General features: G+C 34.7%; 1 protein-coding gene across 4 annotated transcripts in view; it reads right to left on the minus strand.

The window, feature by feature from the left end:
- Positions 1-2,008: 2,008 nt before the first annotated feature.
- Positions 2,009-18,281, minus strand: part of GNE (glucosamine (UDP-N-acetyl)-2-epimerase/N-acetylmannosamine kinase) — a 93,002-nt gene continuing 76,729 nt past the window's right edge. For all 4 annotated transcript variants that reach the window (XM_074281750.1, XM_074281752.1, XM_074281751.1 and 1 more), the window contains exons 10-12: positions 17,901-18,083; positions 5,360-5,476; positions 2,009-5,104 (exon numbers count right to left, since the gene is read on the minus strand). In XM_074281750.1, coding sequence (XP_074137851.1) covers positions 4,869-5,104; positions 5,360-5,476; positions 17,901-18,083 — 536 coding nt within the window. In that variant the 3' untranslated portion in view covers positions 2,009-4,868. The remainder of the gene's footprint in view (positions 5,105-5,359; positions 5,477-17,900; positions 18,084-18,281) is intronic.

The following is an 18,281-nucleotide window of genomic DNA, read 5'->3' on the forward strand; positions in this document are numbered from 1 at the left end:
ATTTGTTGTTGATTTTAGGGTCTCTTTCAGTAAGTGATCAATGAATTCTTTCAATGTCTGTTTTACCCTCTATTTCTATAACTTCTGGGCAGTTCTCTTTGATTATTTCCTGGAAAATAATGTCTAGGCTTTTTTTTTTTCCATCATATTTTTCAGAAAGTCTAATAATTCTCAGATTATTTCTCCTAGATCTATTTTCCAGGCCTGCTGTTTTCCCAAGAAGGTATTTGAAATTTTTTTCCATTGTTTCATCTTTTTGGTTTTGCATGACTGATTCTTGGTGTCTCCTCGAGTCATTCAATTCCATTTGCTCAATTCTGATTTTTAATGAATTATTTTCTTCACTCACTTTTTAATTTCTTTTTTCTAATTGTTCAATTGAGTTTTTAAGTGAGTTTTGTTCTATGGAATTTTTTTTTTCCATTTTACCAATTTTATTTTTTAGAGAGTTATTTTCTTTTTCCAATTCACTAATTCTGTTTTTCAAGGCTTTGATTTCTTATTCCACTCTATCTTTAAATGAGTGGGATGATTTATCCAGACTCTCTTGCCAAGCCTCCCTTTCCTTTTCCCATTTTTCCTTTAGCTCTCTAGTGAGAGCCTTTTTAATTTCTTCTATGAGAGTCTTGTGCCCTGAGGACCAGATCATATTCTCCTTTGGGGATTCATCTGAAGACAGGCTGTTTTTAGTCTCCTCAGGGTTTGAAGTCTGCTCTCTATCTATATAGAAGCTCTCTATTGTTAGAGCGCACTTTAATATTTTTGCTCATTTTGACAAAAAAGAATAAAAGAAAACAAACAAACAAAAAAAGCAAATGCAGACTTTTTTGGAGGGGAGGGTGGGCTTGTATGGTGTTACCGGCTTCCTCTACAGTCTGCGGGAGGCAGCAGAGAGGCACTAGCAGGACATCAATGGCTGCATTGCGACTGTGCTGTGAGACTCTGAGGCTCTAAGAATGTGCTAAGACACTCCAGGTGGGTGTGGCCAGGTCCTGAGAGACACCAGCTTTTCAGGGTTATAGTTTATCCCCTGTGTTTATAGCTTCTCTGCTGATCCACTGGCTTGCTGTCAGGGCAAATAGCCACACTGTAGAAAAATTCTCCCGGTAGAAACAGCTGAGATCACATCCAGCCCCACTCAGGTCTGTTCAGTGTGACTGCCTGCCATGCTTTGCTGCTGCCTGCCTGCAGTCTGCGCCCAATCTAACCAAACCCACCCACGAGCAAAAACAGATCTTTTCTGGCGAAGTTTGAGGACATTTTCTGTTGGTAATTATTTGTGGGTTTTTTCAGTCAAGCACTAATTCTGAGGCCTTGTCATGAAATAAAGTAGTCTGAGAGCAAGACAAAGCTTAAATAGATGTGTGTCTCCTCTCCCCCATCTTGGCTGGAAGTCTCTATCATGTAAGTATTATGTAAATGCATAATCCTTTCCCTTCCCCCTATAAGATCTACAATGAGGAAGAAAACCCACCAATTTTTTTGAGACAGCCCCTTATACTTATGGACAACTCATTTTAGTTGTGTTAGTATTTTGGTCCTTCCCAAGATCATTAGATTATTATCTATGCTTAGTATTTTTCCCAAGACCAAGCAAAATGCTCTATACAAAAATTGATGGTAGACTAATTAAATGTATGGGTATATATGTTGAATAATCAATGTAAACAACAAAGAAAAGTAAATTAATACAAGTAAGTAAATACATCGAGTCCCCTCAATTTCACAATACTAAAATAAAACAATGTAATTAAACATTTCTGGACTACTTTATGATGTTAGGATTTTTTAAACTGATCTTAGCCTAAATATTAGACAAAAAATGATGTCTTCTTTTTAATAAAAAAAAAACCCAATACATGAAGAAATACTTCAAGAAATATTTAGCTTTAGAGAAATAACATTTCAAATGTGACAAATGTAAAATATGAGTCATTACTGAAATAGGTTGGCAAAGAACTTTTGCTTGAGGGGAAAAAAGAACAAGAAAACAGGATTGAAACAGGACTACATATAAAGAGTGTAATTTATTTAGAATTTAGGTCAGCCCATTAAAACAAAACTGGTCATATTAAAATAAATTAAATGCATTGTACAGATATTTTTAAATAATGAAATTTAAGAATAAATTAAAATGATCAGAATTAATGTACATATATGCATAGGAGCACTATTCAGAATCACTTTTGAATTCAATGTTTCTTATCTGTCAACTGTATTTGGCACATAATAAGCACTTAATAAATATACGATTGACTAAATTAGACCTAATCATTTGGTGTATGCAGCAGGTATAAATTGCTCATGTTTTGCACAAATGGTGTCACTACTGGGTCTTCATTTCCAGTATAAAGCCACCATGGAATGTCATAAAAATAAGATCTAATGATTTTTCAAAGTACCATTTTATAAGATCATCTAAATATATATTATTAAATATAAAACAAGATTAAAGGTAAAATATTATCTTCATTCAGTACAGAAAATACAGAACTGATAGGTTCAGACATTAATATTATCCTAAACTTGAAATAAACATAATTTGACAAAAAGTTTGCACTTATAAAAAAAAAGAACTGATAAAATGCAAATAACTTGTGTATATATATATATATATATATATATATATGCATACATATATATATGTATACATATATATGTTATACTTTAAAACTAGCTGATTTCTACAAGAGGGGAAACTATTGGATTCACAAATCAGTTAGCGTTCTACTCTTCAAATCAATCATTTGTTTTAATCCAGATGTTATATTTTGAAGAAAAATCATCATTAATTCTAAGTGAAATGCCTCATTAAATTTACCAGTCCTCATTTCCATCACACTTTGTTTTGTGTTTCTCTAATACATTTATTATGTATTTGTCTTATTCCTCTATGAAACAGTATTGTTTGTGTTTGACCTGAACTTTCTATTTTTCTGGGGCCTAGCCCCAAGGTCACTGTGCCTGGGCACTTAGAGCAATTGATCAATAGGATATTTATTATTATCAATAGAACTTAGGGATTAAACTGATCCAAGTTCTGATTCATTAACCTACTAATTAAATTTAGCTGTAACATATACACATTGACCCAATTTAATTTTTCAAAGAAAATGTTAGCAATCATTCTACCTCAAAAGATAGACAATACTAGATTACCCTATATTCTTTTGTTATGAAGGTATATGCTTTATTTTCTAAGGGTTTTATTCTCCCTGTATAGTCCTGGCCCTTGGTAAGTAGGCATCCTCAAGCTCTAGGCCCAGTGGTTAACTGATTATGATTATTTTTGGCTATTCAAAAAGAAATGAAGACAGGGTTGCCATAGTTCTTTAACACAGTCATCTAAAATTTGTGATTCAAGTTTCTCAAAGATTCTATCTGTGCATATAAATATATATATATATCTATATGCATGTATTTATTTATATAGGGCTAAGAAAGTAAAATGGTTTCTTATGCAGCTTGCACAATTAACTTAATTCTCAATTGGTCATGGTTACTTTGCCTTGACACTCAGAATGCTCATTGGCCACGTCTCCTTATTACCCAGACATTCTGGGAATGTCCATCTAATAAAACATGATTAGGAAGGTATAATATCTACCATATAACATTGTATTTTAAAGCCTTGGAATTGAATTGGGAATTATATAGTTCATTAAATTATTTATCTCTCGTACAGCTACATCTCTGATGTTAATGGGAGATAAGTATGTTCATCCAAGTAAAGATACCATCTTATTCCGAGTGCTACAAAAGTTGAAGCATCCCCAAACTAATGCTACATCTTCTCAATAGACGTTTCAAAGTGCTGTAGGAACGTTAAGTATCATCACATGGATTTAGATCTGATTCACACAGATTTAGATCTTATTTCTTTTGTTGCTTTGTTACACTTAAAGTTTCAAATACTAAAGTTATGGCTGAAATGAACCACTGAGGCTGAGTTCACAAAGTTATATAATTTGATGGACAAATTTCCATGTGTTTTATATGACCCCACCCAAAGATAGAGATAAAGGAGTCCAAAAAAATTGAGGCAAATAAGGACTTAATTCTTAAGCTAGGCAGCATCTTGGTTTGTTGTGCTCACTGCAATCTAGGAAGGCAGAAGCTGTTTTCCCTTCAGACCTTATTTAAGTAATGCTCTTAATATACAATTAACTCTCACAATCACACAAATTAACATTTCCCATGTTTCTTGAAACTTCATTTCATTTAAAAATACAACAAAAATAAACCACTAATATCTGATAATTTAAAAAATAAGTAAAAGAAAAAAGTTATTAAAATTAATTTGTTTTGCTTGACTATACATAATTGTTATGAAGTATTTGTTGTTTTTTTCCCTTTTTTCCTTTTACATGAAGGCAAAGGGGAGAAAACAAATGTATATAATTGAAAAACAAAAAAAAACTTAGAAGGCAGGTCATATAAATCTTAAAGAAGAGATGTGTTGATTCAGATTTGCTTAAGCCTTAAGCAAGATTTTATTATGCTAAAGTATATGAGGATAGCAGGCTTGAAAAGTAATGGGCTACCTACATCTATGCTACAATATCAAAATATAGAACTTAAAAAAGACATTATGGACTATGATATAAAAATGAGTCCAAATCTACTATGCTGCTTTCTTTGGCACAGAGAGAGGAGATTGGTTTCTAAATAGTCTGAGGTCTAGCTCTATAAATACAAGGACAGTAAATGTAGACAAGAAATAGAAAGCTAAGCAAAGAACAAAGGTGCACATTTGTATGCCAAAATTACTAGTAGCTAAAATTATTCATTTAAAATTTCACTTTAAAAAGACAATCAACACACTATTAAATTTAAGAACTTCCTTCAATTCCATAGCTCTAAGTCCATCACTGTACTCGGCGTGTGGTATAATCTAACACCATACTTGCAGCACCAAGCAAGGCAGGATCTACCAAGTCTGAAACAACAACATCCACGGTTTGAACTGAAAACAAAGCTTGTTGTCGGATCACATCTTTGACAATGTTAATGTAGTGACTTGCTAGTACTCCAGAGAGGATCACAAGCGAAGGATTCATTGTATGAAGAATATTCACAACACCGAGGCCCAAAGCTGTCCCTGCTATAAAAAAGCAAAAATAGCAGTTTTTAAAAATGCAAAGATAAAATCACAAGTTGATTTGAGAAACAGAAAAAAATTATAGTCAAGAAATAGTAAAAAATATGTGAGAAATTCAAAGTTAGTCACAGAATCAAAACTGAATATTTCTTAAGGACATTACTTGAATTTCAAAACCATGCCTTACACTTTATAAAAATATTAACTTGTGCAGCAATACTTTGAAGTCCTGTGCCAATAAGATGGATAGCCTCTTACCTGTTCTAAGAATACTAGCAGCTTTTGCATTCCCAAGCTTAGCTGCCTGAATGAGATGATGAGCACTAACAGTTTCTTCTTTTTTCATTGACATTCCTTCCACTAAAAGAAGATCTTCTATTTTGGGAGACACAAAAAAGAGGAGGAAGGGAGGAAAAAAGGGGAAAGAGAGTAGAGAAAAAAAAGTGGAAGGTGGGGAGAAGAGAAAGTGAGAGCAAGAGATGGAGACAGAGAAAGAGAGAAAGAACATAATATAACATTAATAAATCCATAGTGACATCTTAAGACTAAATTGTCATTTTCCCACTTAAACTTAACCCTTTTATCCCTTTATTATTGGAACTATCATCTTCCCAAGTATACAATTTATAGCTCTTTTAAAACTGAATTTTTATTGATGCCTTTTGTTGTTTTATCACATTCATTTCTGGATAAATCCTTCCCTCTCTTATAATCAGAAGGCCAATAAAGATGAAAAAAGAAAGGGGAAAAAAGGCAGTTTAGTTAAACCAATCAACTACATCTATCAGTATAGGTAATATTACACATCCATAGTTCCCTACCTTTGTCCTGAAGGAGAGGAAATACATTTTCTAAGCTTTTCTTCAAGTGTAACCTTGGTCATTATAATACACATCATCTGGTTTCAACATATAATTCCTTCTGTTTACATAGTATATATTGGTTTTTGAATTTTTAAAAAAAATTATTAAAGTTTTGAGTTCCAAATTCTCTCTCTCACTGTAACCTTGGCCTCTACTTTGAAAAGGCAAGCAATATGACACCTATTATACATGTGAAGTCATACAAAACCTATTTTTATTTTGGCTATGTTGCACCAAAAAATGGGCAAAAAAAAGTAAAAAAAATACGATCCAAACTGTATATAGAGTTCATTAGTTCTCTCTTTGGCGTGGATAGCATTTTTTTATCATGAGAATTTTGTAATTGTCTTAATCAGGGTAGCAAAGTCTTTCACAGTTGATCACCCTTACAATATTAATTACTATGCTGCTCACTTTGTATCAGTTCATATGTCTTCCCAAGTTCTTCTGAAAACATTCCCCTCATCATTTCTTACAGCACAATAATAAATCCATCACATTGTGTATATTGTTGTGCTGTAAATGCTAACTGTAATCTGCATCAATTCATATAAATCCTTCTATGCTAGGGATAAATGGAATTTTCCTTAAAATAATAAGCAGTATCTATCTAAAACCTATATTAAGCATTATTTGTTATGGAGAGAAGCTGGATGCATTCCCAATAAGATCAGGGGTGAAACAAGGATGCCCATTATCACCACTATTATTCAATATTGTACTAGAAATGTTGGCTTTAGCAATAAGAAAACAAAAGAAAATTAAAGGAATTAGAATAGTCAATGAAGAAATAAAACTATCACTCTTTGCAGATGATATGATGATAAACTTACAGAATACTAGAAAATCATCTAAAACCTACTTGAAACAATTCACAGCTTTAGCAAAATTGCAGGATACAAAATAAACCCACATAAATCGTCACTATTTCTATATATTACTAACAAAGCCCAACATCAAAAGATAGAAAGAGAAATTCCATTTAAAAGAAGTGACTATAATATAAAAATATTTGGGAGTCTTCGTGCCAAGACAAACCCAGGAATTATATGAACACAATTGCAAAACACTTCTCAAAGTAATATCTAAACAACTGGAAAATATCAATTGCTTATGGATAGGCTGAGCTAACATAATAAAAAATGACAATTCTGCCTAAAATGGTCTACTTGTTCAGGGCCATACTAGTCAAACTGCCAAAATATTGTTTTATAGAACTAGAAAAAAAATAATAAAATTCATCTGGAAGAACAAAAAAATCAAGATTATCAAGGGAATTATTGGGGGAAAAAATACAAAGGATGGTGGCCTCATAGTACCAGACCTAAAACTCTATTATAAAGTAGCAGCCATCAAACTCATTTGGCACTGGCTAAAAAGTAGTGGATCAATGGAATATTCCAGTATACAACAAAATAATCGTGGCAATCTAATATTTGATAAACCCCCAAACTCTATCTTCTGATAAGAACTCACTATTTCACAAAAATTTCTGGTAAAACTGGAAAATAATATGTCAGAAACTCAGTATGGACCTACAACTCATACACCATACCAAAATAAGGTAAAAATAGACACATAATTTGGGCATAAAGGTTGGTACTATAAGCAAATTAGGAAAACAAGGGATAACTTACTTAACAGATCTTTGAGGAAGGGAGCAACTTATGACCAAAGAAGAACTAGAGAAATTCAAAATGGACAACTTTGATTACATTAAATTAAGAAATTTTTGCACAAATGAAACCAACATAATCAAGATTAAAAGGAAGTACAAAGTTGGGGAAATTTTTTTTTTAGAGCTAATGTTTCTGATAAGGTCTCCTACAATATATAAAGAAACGCAACATCATTCCCCAGTTGATAAATAGTCAAAGTATATGAACAGCCAATTTTCAAATGATGAAATTCAATCCATCTAGTCACATGAAAAAATGCTCTAAATCAATAGTAATTAGAAAAATGCAAATTAAAACAATTCTGAGGTACTACCTCACACCTCTCGGATTGGCTAAGATGACAGAAAAAGATAATGATAAATGTTGGAGGGGATGTGGGAAAAATGAGACACTAATGCATTGTTAGTGGAGTTGTGAACTGGTCCAACCATTCTGGATAGCAATATGGAACTATGCCCAAAGGGCTATCAAACTGTGCATATCCTTTGACCCCTAGAATGCCACTACTGAGTCAGTATCTCAAGGAAATCATAAAGGAGGGAAAAGGACCCACATGTGCAAATATTTGAAAGACTTTGTTCCTCTCTCTCAGTGGTTCAGTGATCCAAGATTATTCCAATAAACTTTGGATAGAAAATACTATCTGCATCCAGAAAAAGAACTATGGAGATTGAATGTAAATATATGTTCACTTTTGTTTTTGTTTTTCATTTTTTTCTCTCCCATAGTTTTTCCCTTTTGTTCTGATTTTTCTCTCCCAACATGACTCATAAAGAAATGAGTATTGAAAACATAAATAAATATAAATAATCCTATGTTTTGTTGATTTTTTTCTTATCCATCATTTATGTCATAATTTATTACATTGTATGTGAATACAACATTTATCTCTCTTCCAAATGATGGACACCTAATTTGTTTCTAATTCTTTGCTACTACAAAAATGCTGCTATAAATATTTTATTGTATATGGCAAGTTTCTGGTTATTTACCCGAGGGATTTATTTAGCTTTTAACCTTAATGTTCATCTTTCACTTTCCCCTAAAACTTCACATATAAAGTAAATGGAAAAAATTCTGTCATTTGCACTTCCACAATCTTTTGCATTTGACTCATTCTTTATTCCTATTGCAACAACTCCAATCCTAGTAAAATCCTCTCTTGTCCTCAACCAAGTAGAATGTAAGTTCCTTAAGGACAGGCGCTATGAGGTTTTGATCATGTGTCTGACATTTAGCAAATATTTAATAAATGCTTGTTTAATTAAATTGACTTGTTGACTAGTTTAGGCCCTGATCTCTTGCCTACTCTACAATAACACTAATCTACTCGCCTGTTCTTCCTCAAATTTCTTCCAACTTACTGCCTGGCTCTTCTATGCATCAAATTGGTACAGATATATGATTTCATTGGCAAAAGAAATTCCTAATAAAGAAGTTCCATCTAATAATACAGATTGTCACCTGTTTTATAATTTATAATTTTAGTGATTTGCCCAGGGTCATAAAGGCAGTATGTATCAGAAACCTGACTGAACCCAAATCTTGTGGGCCTTCTGTCCACTATATTATATTGCCTTGTTACTGTTAGCATGGAGAAAATATATCCAATGAAGCTCTGAATTGACAATGGGAAGACTTGGATGAATTAATGAAGAATTAAGTTAGCAGTTCCAGGAAAATAATATATACTATGACTGCAATGATGTAAATGAAAAAAATAAAATTAAATCAAATATTCTGTAATTATAATGACTAAACTAGATCTTAGAGAAGTTGAGAAAATACAACTTCTCTTTGCAAAGGTATGGTACAATGGCTATGCAATATTTTTTGTTTGTTTGTTTGTTTGTTTTTTGTTTTTTTGTTTTTTCCTGAGGCTGGGGTGAAGTGACTTGCCCAGGATCACACAGCTAGGAAATGTTACGTGTCTGAGACCAGATTTGAACTCGGGTCCTCCTGAATTCAAGGCCGGTGCTCTATACACTGAGCCACCTAGCTGCCCCAATGGCTATGCAATATTACATATACTATAAGACAACTGATTATGTATTGATTGGTTTTGTTGAATTGCCTTTTTTCCTTTTCTAATATTTATTACAAGGGATGGCTTGTTAGATAGAGGGAGGCAGAAAGTGAATGTTAAGAAATGAGGTAATAAAAAATAAAGAGCAATTATGCAAGCTTAAAAATAATAAATATGTTTCTGAGAAGACAATGTGGTGAAAATCAAGGAATGCCCAGATAACTAGCTATTATATACTCATTTTCTAAGTAGAACTTTGGAATTGATTATAAATACCATATCAGTACAATGCAGATTGTATTTTCCCCAAATCTGACTTGTAGAAAACCTGAATACATTTTATAATTATGCTTTTAGATATAGATTAGATATTTCTGGTATCTCTAGTATCATCTGAAGCAGTAGAAATAACTTATCAACTTATATTCATTCTCAGAGGAGTCTATGTCATCATACATCTCTGCTGCTATTACTGCCAGATAAGGGAGATAAATGACTTTCACTTAGGACTGGTCTACATCCCTATCCTAAGTTGCTTAGAATTAGGGATCTTGTTGTAAAACCTTTCCATTTTCCCTACCACATTCCAGGGGCTTGAGATGGGCATCTGAGGTGAGTAGCAGGAAGGGATCCCATGGCATTTTCTCCTGGGGCTGATACTGCAATTCACATTAGTACAAAGATGACCCCAGGAATTCTATGTGCCATTGGCAATTATGAAGTCTGATGGCAAGGAATAGAAAAGTGGGCAGAAGAATAATAAAGCATACACTAACTGTGATGTTAGAAGAGGAATAGTGAAGGAACAGGCAAAGAATGCAGAGGAGGCTCCAGGGGAAGTGTATGAAAGTTATATTTAATGTATTGAAATGATTTTAAGTCTCCATTAGGTAAGCTTAGTTGGTTATACTGATGTCCACTGTTAATGTCTTCATGAAACGTTTTCAAAGAGAAGGAAAGGGGTCAGGCAGAAGTGGTGAATCATGGAACAGAGGCGTCTTCAGCCTTGAACACAAAGTGAGCTGCTCCCAGAGTGCAGGGAGGCAAGGACAAGTGAAAGTGACTGGTGGGTGCTGGCTGCCGAAATCTGGAGAAGCAGGGAGAAGTTCTGGAAGGCACGGACTCTGCCTCTCCAGTTAGATAGTTTTGGGGGAGCTTTTCAAAGAGTGGGGGAAATGCTGCCCAGCCCCCAAAAAGTCTAAGATTGGATGAGAGAGAGAGAGAGAGACAGAGACCAGAGAGAGAGAGAAAGAGAGAGACAGACAGACAGAGACAGAGACAGAGAGAGAGAGAGAGAGAGAAGAGAGAGAGAGAGAGAGAGAGAGAGAGAGAGAGAGAGAGAGAGAGAGAGAGAGAGAGAGAGAGAATAAGGCGAGAATAACGCGAGAAAGAAGTCCTACAAATTTCCAGTGTTAAAATATTTGGCCAAGAGAATTACGACTTCTGGCCAAGATGGCGGCGTGGAGGCAGACAGCTGCTTGAGCTCCGTGTTTTCTCTCAGAACTTACTTCATGACAAGCCTCGGAGTTAATGCTTGACTGGAAAAGAAACCCACAAATAATCACCAAGAGAAGACATCCTTGAAATTTGCCAGAGAAGGTCTGTGTTTGCTCAGGAGAGGGTGGAACAGACTGGGTGCAGATTGAGGGCAGGCAGTGAGAGTGAGACAGACAGGAGAAGGGGTGCGATCACTTCTGTTTCTGCGAAAAAGATTTTTACCCTAGTGTGGATGTTCCATCTTGGCAGCAAGCCAGGAGCAGCAGAGAGGGTGTAAACACCAGAGGTGAAGAATAAAACCCCGGAAAGATAGCATCTCTCGGGACCAGCCACCCCCACCCCCACCCGGAATGACAGGATGTTTTTAGAGCCTCAGATCGCAGAAGCAGCACAGCCATGGTTGTCCTGTTAGTGGCTCGCTGCTATCTCCCGCAGTCTGTAGAGGAAGCCCAGTAACACCATCCAGCCCCATTGCCCCCCCCCCCCAACAGACCAATTGTTTCTCTTGTCAATTTGTTTTCTTCAATTCCCCCTCTGACAAAATGAACAAAAAATTTAAAAGGCTCTAATCATTGACAGCTTCTGTATGAATAGAGAGCAGACTTCAAACCCTGAGGAGACTAAAAGCAGACTGTCTCCAGAGGAATCCCCTAAGGGAGATATGATCTGCTCCTCAATACATAAGACTCTCATAGAGGAAATCAAAAAGGCTCTCACAAGAGAGCTAGAAGAGAAATGGGAAAAGGAAAGGGAAGCTTGGCAAGAGAGTCTGGAGAAGTCATTCCAGGCATTTAAAGGCATAGTGGATAAAGAAAACAAATCATTGAGAAATAAAATTAGTGAATTAGAAAAGGTAAACAACTCCAAGGAAAACAGGATTAGTGAGATGGAAAAAGAAAATAGCTCTCTAAAAAATAAAATGGATGAAATGGAAAAAAATTCCATAGAAGAAAAAAACTCACTTAAAAACTCAATTGGACAATTACAAAAAGATATAAAAAAAGTGAGTGAAGAAAATACATCATTGAAAATTAGACTTGAACAAGTAGAAATGAATGACTCAAGGAGAAACCAAGAAGTAGTCAAGCAAACCCAGAAAAATGAAACAATTGAAAAGAATGTCAAGTACCTTACAGGAAAGACAACAGACCTGGAAAACAGATCCAGGAGAGACAATTTGAGAATAATTGGACTCCCTGAAAAATGTGAGGAAAAAAAGAGCCTGGACACTATTTTCCAGGAAATTATCAAAGAGAACTGCCCAGACAGTTTTGGAACAGAGGGTAAAATAGACATTGAAAAAATTCATTGATCATGATGGACAGAAACATCTACACCCAGAGAAGGAACACTGGGAAGTGAATGTAAATTGTTAGCACTACTGTCTATCTACCCAGGTTACTCACACCTTTGGAATCTAATACTTAATGTGCAACAAGAAAATGGTATTTACACACATATATTATATCTAGATTATATTGTAACATATGTAAAATGTATGGGATTGCCTGTCATCAAAGGGAGGGAGTAGAGAGAGGGAGGGGATAATTTGGAAAAATGAATACAAAGGATAATATTATAAAAAAATTACTCATGCATATATACTGTGAAAAAATTATAAATAAATAAAAATCATATTAAATTATTATTTGCAATTTAAAAAAAATTCATTGATCACCTACTGAAAGGGACCCTAAAATCAAAACGCCAAGAAATATAGTGGCCAAGTTCAAGAACCATCAGATGAAGGAAAAAATATTGGAAGCTGCTAGAAAAAAGCAATTCAGATATGGAGGAGCCACAATAAGGATAACCCAGGATCTAGCAGCATCCAAATTAAAGGAATGAAGGGCCTTGGAATATGATATTCTGAAAGGCTAAGGAGCTTGGTATGCAGCCAAGAATAACTTACCCAGCAAAAATGAGCATCCTTTTCCAGGGAAGAAGATGGACATTTAACGAAATAAATGAATTCCATCTATTCTTGATGAAAAAACCAGATCTACACAAAATGTTTGATCTTCAAATACAGAAATCAAGAGATTTCTAAAAAGGTAAAAAGAAATCTTGAGAAAGTATATTTCTGCCATAAATATATATAAAGAACACATGTATAATTTGTCTTAGAAACTAGAGGTGGAAAGGAAATTATATCATAAAAAAGGGTAAAGTGGTGGTACTACATCTCATGAAGAGCAAAGGTAACCTATTATATCTGAGAGAAAGAAAGGAGGGAGATGAACATAGTGTGTATCAACAGACATATTCGATTTTTGGTGAAACTTCTTCCACTTCATTGAAAAGTGAGAGGGAAGGAGTAAGCTATAAGGGGAAGGGAATACAGAAATTGTGAGAAAAAGGGGTAAAATAGGAAGAGGAACTTTAAGGTGGGGGAGGGATACTAAAAAGGGAGGGCTGTGAAAAACAAGTGGTGTTCACAAGTTTAATACTGGGTAGGGGGGTAAGAGGGAAGGAAAGGAGAAAAGCATAAGCAGGGGTTAACAGGATGGCAAGCAATACAGAATTAATCATTCTAACCATAAATGTGAATGGGGTAAACTCCCTCATAAAGAGGAAGCAGTTGGCAGACTGGATTAAAAGCCAGAATCCTACTATATGTTGTTTACAGGAAACACACCTGAAACAGGGTGATACATTCAAAATAAAAGTAAAAGGGTGGAGCAGAACTACTATGCTTCAGGTAAAGCCAAAAAATCAGGGGTAGCCATCCTCATCTCAGATCAAGCAAAAACAAAAACTGATCTAATTAAAAGAGATAAGGAAGGGCATTATATCCTGCTAAAGGATAGCATAGATAATGAAGTAGTATCAATATTAAACATATACACACCAAGTGGTGCAGCATCTAAAATCTTAAAAGAGAAATTAAGAGAGCTGCAAGAAAAAATAGACAGCAAAACTATAATAGTGGGAGATCTCAACCTTGCACTCTCAGAATTAGATAAATTAAACCACAAAATAAATAAGAAAGAAGTCAAAGAGGTAAATAGAATACTAGAAAAGTTTGATATGATAGATCTTTGGCAAAAACTAAATAGAGACAGAAAGGAGTACATTTTCTTCTCAGCAGTTCATGGAACCTATACAAAAATTGATTATATACTAGGACATGAAAACCTCAAAATCAAATGCAGTAAGGCAGAAATAAATGCATCCTTTTCAGACCACAATGCAATTAAAATTATATTTAATAAAAAGCCAGGGGAAAATAGACCAAAAATAATTGGAAACTAAATAATCTTATACTAAAGAATGATTGGGTAAAACAGCAAATCATAGGCATAATTGATAACTTCACCCAAGAAAATGACAATAATGAGACATACCAAAATGTGTGGGATACAGCCAAAGCAGTAATAAGGGGAAGTTTTATATCTCTAGAGGCCTACTTGCATAAAATAGAGAAAGAGAAGGTCAACAAATTGGGCTTACAACTAAAAATGCTAGAAAAGGAACAAATTAAAACCCCCCCAGACAAACACGAAACTTGAAATTCTAAAAATAAAAGGTGAGATTAATAAAATTGAAAGTAAAAAAACTATTGAATTAATTAATAAAACTAAGAGTTGGTTCTATGAAAAAACCAAAAAAATAGACAAACCCTTAGTAAATCTGATTTAAAAAAGGAAAGAGGAAAAGCAAATTGTTAGTCTTAAAAATGAAAAGGGAGAACTCTCCACTAATGAAGAGGAAATTAGAACAATAGTTAGGAGCTACTTTGCTCAATTTTATGCCAATAAATTTGATAACTTAAATGAAATGGAAGAATACCTTCAAAAATATAGCTTGCCCAGATTAACAGAGGAAGAAGTAAATAGTCTAAATAGTCCCATTTCAGAAAAAGATATAGAAGAAGCTATTATCCAACTCCCTAAGAAAAAATCCCCAGGACCAGATGGATTTACATGTAAATTCTACCAAACATTTAAAGAACAACTAACTCCAATGCTATATAAACTATTTGAAAAAATAGGGATTAGGGGCAGCTAGATGGCGTAGTGGATAGAGCACCAGCCTTGAATTCAGGAGGACCCAAGTTCAAATCTGGTCTCAGACACTTAACACTTCCTAGCTGTGTGACCCTGGGCAAGTCACTTAACCCCAATTGCCTCAGCAAAAAAAAAAAAAAAAAAAAAAATAGGGATTGAAGGAGTCCTACAAAATTCCTTTTATGACACAGACATGTTACTTATACCTAAACCAGGTAGGCTGAAAACAGAGAAAGAAAATTATAGACCAATCACCGTAATGAATATTGATGCTAAATCTTAAATAAAATATTAGAAAAAAGACTACAGAAAATCATCCCCAGGATAATACACTATGACCAAGTGGGATTTATACCAGGAATGCAGGGCTGGTTCAATATTAGGAAAACTATTAGAATAATTGACTATATCAATAACCAAATTAACAAAAACCATATGATCATCTCAATAGATGCAGAAAAAGCATTTGATAAAAGCCAACATCCATTCCTACTAAAAACACTTGAGAGTATAGGAATAAATGGACTATTCCTTAAAATAATAGGGAGCATATATTTAAAACCGTCAGTAAACATCATATGTAATGGTGATAAAGTGGAACCTTTCCCAGTAAGATCAGGAGTGAAACAAGGTTGCCCACTATCACTATTACTATTCAATATTGTACTAGAAACGCTAGCCTCGGCAATAAGAGCCGAGAAAGAGATTCAAGGAATTAGAGTAGGTAATGAGGAAACCAAACTATCACTCTTTGTAGATGACATGATGGTATACTTAGAGAACCCCAAAGACTGCTAAAAAGCTATTAGAAATAATGCAGAACAGGATACAAAATAAATCCACGTAAATCCTCAGCATTTTTATACATTACCAAACACAATCCAACAGCAAGAGATACAAAGAGAAATTCCATTCAAAATAACGGTCGATAGTATAAAATATTTGGGAATATATCTACCAAAGGAAAGTCAGGAATTATATGAGCAAAATTACAAAACACTTGCCACAAAAATAAAGTCAGATTTAAATAATTGGAAAGACATTAATTGCTTTTGGATAGGGCAATCAAATATAATCAAGATGACAATACTCCCTAAACTAATCTATTTATTTCATGCTATACCAATCAGACTTCCAAGAAACTATTTTAATGACCTAGAAAAAATAACAACAAAATTCATATGGAAGAACAAAAGGTCGAGAATTTCAAGGGAAGTAATGAAAAATAAATCAAATGAAGGTGGCCTAGCTGTACCTGATCTAGAACTATATTATAAAGCAACAGTCACCAAAACCATTTGGTATTGGCTAAGAAATAGACTAGTTGATCATTGGAATAGGTCAGGTTCACAGGGCAAGATAATGAATAAAAATAGCAATCTAGTGTTTGACAAACTCAAAGATCCAACTTTTAGGATAAGAATTCATTATTTCACAAAAACTGCTGGGAAAACTGGAAATTAATATGGTAGAAACTAGGCATCGACCCACATTTAATACCACATACTAAGATAAGATCAAAATGGGTCTGTGATTTAGGCATAAAGAATGAGATCATAAATAAATTAGAGGAACATAGGATAGTTTACCTCTCAGACTTGTGGAGGAGGAAGAAATTTGTGACCAAAGGAGAACTAGAGATCATTATTGATCACAAAATAGAAAATTTTGATTACATCAAATTAAAAAGCTTTTGTACAAACAAAACTAATGCAAACAAGATTAGAAGGGAAGTAACAAATTGGGAAACATTTTTACAGTTAAAGGTTCTGATAAAGGCCTCATCTCCAAAATATACAGAGAATTGACTCTAATTTATAAGAAATTAAGCCATTCTCCAATTGATAAATGGTCAAAGGATATGAACAGACAATATTCAGATGATGAAATTGAAATTATTTCCACTCATATGAAAGAGTGTTCCAAATCACTATTGATCAAAGAAATTCTAATTAAGACAACTCTGAGATACCACTACACACCTGTCAGATTGGTTAAGATGACAGGAACAAATAATGATGAATATTGGAGGGGATGTGGAAAAACTGGGACACTGATGCATTGTTGGTGGAGTTATGAAAGAATCCAACCATTCTGGAGAGCAATCTGGAATTATGCCCAAAAAGTTATCAAACTGTGCATACCCTTTGATCTTATATCTTATATCCCAAGGAAATACTAAAGAAGGGAAAGGGACCTGTATGTGCCAAAATGTTTGTGGCAGCCCTTTTTGTAGTGGCTAGAAACCGGAAAATGAATGGATGCCCATCAATTGGAGAATGATTGGGTAAATTATGGTATATGAATGTTATGGAATATTATTGTTCTGTAAGAAATGACCAACAGGATGAATACAGAGAGGCTTGGAGAGACTTACATCAACTGATGCTGAGTGAAATGAGCAGAACTAGGAGATCATTATACACTTCAACAATGATACTGTATGAGGATGTATTCTGATGGAAGTGGATATCTTCAACAGAGAGAAGAGCTAATCCAATTCCAATTGATCAATGATGGACCGAATCAGCTACACCCAAAGAAGGAACACTGGGAAATGAGTATAAACTGTTAGCATTTTTTGTTTTTCTTCTCAGATTATTTTTACCTTCTGAATCCAATTCTTCCTTTGCAATAACAACAACAACAAAATTCGGTTCTGCACATATATATTGCACCTAGGACATACTATAACATATTTCATATGTATGGAAAACACCATACCATCGTGAAGTTTCTTAGCTTCTCTCTGTAAGGCCATCCCAGAGGCATAGGCCTCAATGCACCCATGATTCCCACACGAACAGTCAGGTCCATCCAAAGACACCACGAGGTGTCCGAGCTCAGCAGCGCAAAAAGAGCTGCCATGTATCAGCTCATGCTGATGAATGATACCGCCACCGATCCCTAGGGAGAGAGACAAAGGCATTTAGGTCAGCATCCCCCCTCCTCAGCCTGAGTGATCCTGTGGGTTTTGGTAGCTCTCTCTTCAGGGACCTGGAACTCTCTGGGCTGGAGGCTTCCCTAATCCCAAGTCTCCATGGCCTTCCTCAGAGGAGGCCCTCTGCTAAGGGCGACTGGCTAGCAACTACCTCCTCATGCCTC

Source organism: Sminthopsis crassicaudata, chromosome 1, assembly GCF_048593235.1.
Source record: "Sminthopsis crassicaudata isolate SCR6 chromosome 1, ASM4859323v1, whole genome shotgun sequence".
NCBI lineage: Eukaryota > Metazoa > Chordata > Mammalia > Dasyuromorphia > Dasyuridae > Sminthopsis > Sminthopsis crassicaudata.